The sequence below is a fragment of the Malus domestica genome, chromosome 03 (assembly GCF_042453785.1).
Source record: "Malus domestica chromosome 03, GDT2T_hap1".
Classification (NCBI taxonomy): Eukaryota; Viridiplantae; Streptophyta; class Magnoliopsida; order Rosales; family Rosaceae; genus Malus; species Malus domestica.
Genome location: NC_091663.1, coordinates 7,312,403 through 7,319,249, shown reverse-complemented (window position 1 = coordinate 7,319,249; position 6,847 = coordinate 7,312,403). Strand labels below are relative to the sequence as shown.

Below are 6,847 nucleotides of genomic sequence, written 5' to 3'. Positions count from 1 at the left end.
CTTAATTTGTTGATGCACCAACTAAACTCCTTATAGGCTACTCTAAAATTGCAGTACATTAGGCAAAATTATTGTATTGAAAGTTACTATATTTAAACATTATTGTAATTTTGTAAAGATCCACTAGCTAGTCCCCAATTCTAATTTTATCACCTAAAAATACGAGGGAAAACATATTGGGTTTAGTTAGGTTGGCTATACTAGTATGTTTCCGGTCCCCCTCTAAACCCGAGTTTGAATTCCACTTCTCATAGTTTAGATGAATTTACTTTAAGATATCACTTGTATAATAAAGTGAATAACAACTCAGCTATGGAGACCAAATTGTTGTAGAATTGGAAGTGAATACTTGCCTGTACCTGCAAGTGAAATGCCCCCAAAACAAAAAAGTTCAAAAGCAGTCCAAAATAATGCATCAAATAATGCAGGGGTAATTTGGTAATTTTGTCATCATAAAAATATAATATAAATATAAGTAGGAAGAGAGAAAAGAATAAAAAAAAAATGAAAGGATGAGTGAGAGTTGATGGTGCCCACGTGAAGGGGAAAGGAAAATATAATAAAAAAATAAGAAAAATCATGAAGGTTGTGCTCAAAACTTCTTAAGAAGTGTGTAACGCCGATGATAAAAAAATAATGAAATGAAAAAATACTGAAGCAATAAATACATTTAAAATGTATAAGTCACGTGTAGCGCACTGTGATTTAAAAAATGTCTTTTGCACACAGTTGTTTATTAAATATTATTTCTCTATTTTTAAACACTTAAGAGGCGCATAGTGCTAGTTATAAAAATGTATTTCGCACGCGCATAATAATGTGATTCAATTAGTTGTCAAATGATCATTTTTTTGTAACAAACGATGTTATCTACACTAAGGGTGAGGGATGGGCTTAGCCTCACAATAGGCTAACAATAATGTGATTCAATCAGTTGTTTATTACATATTATTTTCTCTAATCTTAATATAAATTCAATAGAATGTAGATAGAAATTGAAAGACCGCTTTTATTATGTGGACTCAACTGCTTTGATTGGTTTGGTTTCTTCTAGCATGGTCTAATATTATTCATTTAGTTCAAATATTTGACTTTCTTGTTGTCATAAAAAAAATTATGGAAGCAATTCATGCATATAAATACATTTAAAATGTATAAATAGCGCGTAGCATGTTGTGATTCAAAAAATGTCTTCTGCATGCGCATGAGCGCATACATGAAGGCTAGTCTAATATAATAAATGAGGATAACACACAAAGGCATGAACTAACTTTTAGGACACTTACTAAAGAGGACTAGGTTTGGTTTGATTACATGATCATTAACCCTTCACAGAAAAAGAAAAAGCGAAAAAGGAAAAAATTTGTCCCAAGTTCTACATAACATTCTAGTACATTCTTATTTTTAAACAGAAAAAAGAAATTGATCCAAAATAAACAGATACAAGACAATTAAATTGTGACTAATGGTATTTCTCTTCACTTGTAAGTAAGAAGCCTTTAAGTTCGACTCCCATGAATGACAAATTCAATACCAACTTAGTGTTGATCCACTGTGAGACTTATTCCAAATATTAGTTCATTAATCCCAGATCATAACAACTGCTATGACTCCCACTCCAAGAAGCACAGAAACGAACTTGAAAGCTGGAGTGTCGAAATAGCATTTAGCTTGTGGTTTAAACCCTTTGGCAATGAGATGGTTGATTGCAACATAGACGAAAACTCCACAAGCAAGTCCCATTGAAATGGCATATATCCAATCAGCTACAGGTCCTTGAGTTGTGGCGTTGATGGCGATACCGATGCCTACTCCAACGGGACTGGAAACAGCAAAAGCAAAAGAATAAGCTGCAGTTACTAAGAATGCTCTTTTGGGTAGCATCCTCAGTAGTGCAATCCCCATAGCAATGGCTGCAAAAATCTTGTGTAGTGATATTGTCCACAGATTCCTCCAAGCATCTGACTTTGTATCTGCAATACACACAAAGTAAACGAGCGTTCATATGAGGAATCCTCGTAGGATCTTAAGCGGATGTCAGTTACAACAATGGTTTTTACTTTAGGGTACAGGTAGAGTCGGATTTGAGAACCTAAAGATTAGGGTTTAGCTCTCCCTAAAAAATAAGTTATTCCTAAACACTGACCGCAAGGTTTTCAACTAATTTAGTGCGCCCTTCAAACGATCAGATGTGCCATTTAAATGTTGCCTGACCAATTTTGCAACTACAAATATACCTTTAAGAACCAAGCTCCATGCATACATATATACATATTGCACATTCATTGTCAATGTTTAGAGCCTTATTAAGTTACTTATTAGTTATCGCTTGAGCGTTTTATGTAAGTTTGGGTTTGTTGTTTCATTTAGGTTCATATGAATCATGCGGTTCAATTCTTCAGTCAAGTCCTTGCTTGTTACAATCAATAACAAATTTCATCGTTAATTTACGAGATGAAATTGTGAGTTCTTTATCATTAAGAACTGGTTTATTCTTATTTTCCTCTTTGAGAAGTATAAGGACTTTTTAATTACTAAACTGAGTATAAGGAACACTTAACTGAAATATATAACACCAATCAAATTAATCATTTTTTCATATTTGTATGGATAAAAATTACCCATGAAAGATGAAGAGTGGTAGATATATACGAAAAATATACGTATATATAATGAGGTAATAAAACTTAAACAATATTTCAATTAAGTACCTGCAATTCCAACTGCAATGCCCTCAAAAACTGAATGAAAACACAGCGCAAGGATGAGAAGTATGGTGTCTCCGAAAGAAGATGTTTTCAAGAAAACTGGGTTGGCGTCCTCTCCGTCTTCCTTATGATCATGCAGTGCAGCAGTCCTTCCCTCCTCCACTTCCACTCTAGTTTCTCTTTCACCTGACCTTGTCACCAACAGCACGATGCAATCCCCAAGCATGGTTAGCAGATAACCAGCTGACGCTAGCATGAATGCGAAAGGGTATGCTTTCGTGGTAAGGTCATGAAATGTCTCATCTGAGTCACTCAAGAAGTGCATCAAAGAGGTACCAAGAAAAACCCCACCAGCAAATTGCGTCCCCAAGAGAAGAAAGCTTTCGTTCCATCGGTAAAAGTAGGGGGAGATGCCACCGGCGAAAGTGCTCACCAGTAGAATAATCAAGCACCATACTTTCACCAAAACCAAGCCTTTCGTATGCAGATCTTCATGTTGGCCGCTATCATCATGGTTGCTGCCGCCATGACCGTTGACTAGGAATGGTTGCAGGGATAAGAGGAGCACAGAAACTAAAAGAAAGGTTGACTTAAAAGACGTCCTAATGAAAGGAGTGTAAGCCATTGGTGAGTATGAAGTTCCTCTCTCAAACCAATGGTTTGCATGATAAGTGACATGAAGACTTGTGGTTGTTTATGGTCTATAAATAATAAATTAAATACAAGCTGTCCGGCTAAATCTTGCTCCCATTTATTCTCAATTTGTAGTACAAATTTGACTTTCGAAGATCGTATAGCCTTGATGTACTACACAATGACCTTACATAGTTCGACATTGGAGCTATATTCCAAAATATTCTATCCGAAAATTCTGTTCTGTCACCAAATATAACATATTTCGGAGTTTTCAATCGTTAAACTTTAATTATTGTATTTTTTTTTATCAAAGATCTAACCATTAAAATTCCAACTAATGAATAACCCGAAGTGTACTAGAAAATTCCTATATTCTATCTAGTTAATTGGAAAGTACTATGTATATGACTCTTCAAATCATGTGATAGTAAGTGATGTTAGATGCAAAAACAAACATAATTTTTATACTCTAGAATTTTTAATCGTTAGATCTTGATTATATATTGTATCTTTGATTAAGGATCTAACTTTGGAAACCCCCATGTATATTTGAAAATCCTTATTCTATCCTGGCAAATGAAAAGTGTACTACATATATATATGACTCATCAAACAAAATCATGAGGTAATGAGTGATGCTAGATGAAGAAAAAACAAACAATATCCAATAGCATGATGAACTCTAAAATAACAATGATAAACAATTTCTAATATAATATGATACCTCCCATTTGTCACCGTCGATATCATATTTCGCACGACATATACATATATCACTGATTGAAATAATTCAAAATTAAAGAAAGGTTATATCCAAGTGATGCAGATCATGTCATTATATTGCAAAGATATGTTGGTAGGTTTATTGTATAACATATACAGATTGTATATGGCTCATCAGACGGGTATACCATGTCCGAACCGTCCGATTCACTCTCCCGGCCCTCCTGCCATGTTGACCCAGCTCTAAATTTACACACAGCGCATATGCCTTGCTGAAGGAGCCATGGAACTGCAAAGGAAAATGATAGGTTGAAATTAGAACATATAAACCAAATAACAAAATAGTTGAACGGGCCAAAGAACACCGCGTCAGGAAAGCCAGTATTAACAAATTTGGTGAGGAGTTTTTATAGTAGTAGAGAGGGAGGATGGAAGAAAATGTGTACAAGAAAATAATTCAAATTTAATGAATCTTACTGATTGCATTATGTACTGTTAATGATTAAAAACCACAAATCGATACGGGTAAATTCCGAGATTGTGTACTATGAGACATCAAGAAATGCAGCATCATTCAACAAACTGGGGCAATTATACAAATATTAATGCTGGGAGAATGTTTGTGATATATCGTTGATACCAATAAGTAGAGGGTGTACCTGATGCAGACATTGCAAGCTACGAACTAGGTCCCCTCTGTTAACTTGCTCTAAGCCAATGCTGCATGTTAGCTCATTTTCTGAATCCTTACGCTCCCGTCCATCCTTTTAGAGTCTTGCTTTGTCAGCTGGAAAAAAAAAATGGAATTAAGGAATTGAAAGCACTCCACATAAAGTACACGCAACACTGATGAGGTGCGCTATGCATTTGGGAAGAAAGAACGGCCACAGAGAGAGATGCAACTGCTAGAAAATTATACAAAAGTAAACAGTTAAGCTACCCAAGCCAGCCATCACAGATTACACAATGTTTAGCCATCACAGTCTAAGTTAGCGCCAAACTCCTTCTGTCGCATGGCAGATCAAAACTGTACACTGAGGCCTCGTGCAATATCTAAGATTGGATTGGACTGGATTGGATAACAACATTGAAGGAAGAAATGGATGCCAACTTTCATGGCTAATCCATGTTCTACCTTCAACTTGGAGAAAATGGAGTCAGCATCCATTTCCTTGGCACCTAAAGAGGCCTGAGTATTAAAAAATGGAATGTGCTAATAAACTCTCATAAGAATTCAAGGTTCATAGTTCCTCTCCCAAGTATCTTTGGAAACAGAATGCAGCTCTCAAATATACAATTACAATGTAATACACTTTAAGGCCTCATTTGGCAGCTCGGATTGTACTTACTATTTCAGTCGGATAGGATAAATAGTCATCGGATAGTACTGACTAAATTAGTCGAACATTTAGTGTAATATCGGAATAAAGACTGACTATTTAATACTGTGTTTGGTATTGTACTGGATAAATCGTACTATTATTATTTTTGTGAAAAACAATTTCCATTGGTGCTGAACCCATCATAGCTGACAAACGAAAGAGCTTTGAACCCACCAAAACAAACACCCAACATCTCTAGACTCTCATCAATCACCGTCATCCTCTTCAACCGAAGCTCCTCTAGCAGCGAGTACTCGGCGGCGAACACCTCCAGCCACGACCGGACATCGAAGCCCCAATGGTCGGGGACCAGATTGAAGTCCGTGAACCGGGGATTCAAATATGAGCTTTGAGAGAGTTGAAATTGAAAAAATGGAAAAGATTTTAAGTTTTGAATTTTTAATGGTGGGATGTGGCATTGACATGAAGATGAAAGCTTTGGATGAAGAGAGAGATGAACGTGAAGATTTGAGGAGAGAGAAGGCCAACCCACAGACCTTTACGTATTAGAAAATGAATAAAAAGGAAAAGAAATTGATAGAATAATTCTCAGAAGAGGTTGTTTTTGTTAGTGTATTTTGATTTGTTTGAGTTATTCGATATGAAGATAGAAAAAAGATTGAGAGATGCAGGGGAATGAATGTTCTCTCTTTTCTCTTAAGAAGTTGCAGAGATGGATAAATTTTTCTTAAAGAAGGAAATGAGCACACACACGTGCATTACAAGACATGTTTTGCCTTAGCTGGATCCACATACTCACATTTGATCTCAGCCACACATCTAACTAAATCATAGGATCACTACACTTAGCTATTTTAGCCTTACAACTTTTAATCTCACACTTGGCAGATATGCTCAAGTGAATTCACAAAGTAAACTCATCTTATTTCACTAATACTAATTAGCTATAGACTTATAATTCAACACTCCCTTTAAGTCTTGAGCTGATTTCACTCCAAGCATACTCCTAAGATAGTTGAAATGATCCTTGGCCAAAGGTTTTGTGAAGATATCTGCTAGCTGCTCTTCAGTGGGACAATATACCAGGTCAATGATTCCTTCTTACAGTGCATCCTTAATAAAGTGGTACCTTCTGTTTATATGTTTAGTCTTCTGGTGAAACACAGAATTCTTGGTGATTGCAATTGCCGAGACGTTATCACACTGTAAAGAAGTTGCTTTAGTTTGAAGCTCTCCAAAATCTTCCAATACAAACCTGAGCCAGATTGCTTGTGCAGTGGCATCGGATGCACTTATGTACTCTGCTTCTGCAGTAGATAATGCCACGCAATTTTGCTTAACTGAAGCCCAAGAAAAAACGCCACTTCCAAAAGAAAATGCATATCCAGATGTACTTTTGCTGTCATTTAGTGATCCACCACAGTCACTGTCACAATA

The 6,847-nt window shown here is 36.0% G+C and overlaps 1 protein-coding gene across 1 annotated transcript; it reads right to left on the bottom strand.

Annotated features, from left to right (window-relative positions):
* Positions 1-1,179: 1,179 nt before the first annotated feature.
* Positions 1,180-3,404, bottom strand: LOC103420620 (zinc transporter 2). The gene is made up of 2 exons (XM_008358679.4): positions 2,712-3,404; positions 1,180-1,973 (listed from the first exon to the last, which is right to left on the bottom strand). Exons 1-2 carry the CDS (start codon positions 3,331-3,333, stop codon positions 1,582-1,584), a joined length of 1,014 nt encoding a protein of 337 aa, XP_008356901.1. The 5' UTR covers positions 3,334-3,404; the 3' UTR covers positions 1,180-1,581.
* Positions 3,405-6,847: the final 3,443 nt, after the last annotated feature.

Coding starts and splice junctions, on each gene's coding strand:
- LOC103420620 (XM_008358679.4), bottom strand. CDS start 3,333: ATGGCTTACACTCCTTTCATTAGGACGTCTTTTAAGTCAACCTTTCTT. Junction 1,974..2,711: donor CATTGCAGTTGGAATTGCAG/GTACTTAATTGA, acceptor TGTGTATTGCAG/ATACAAAGTCAGATGCTTGG.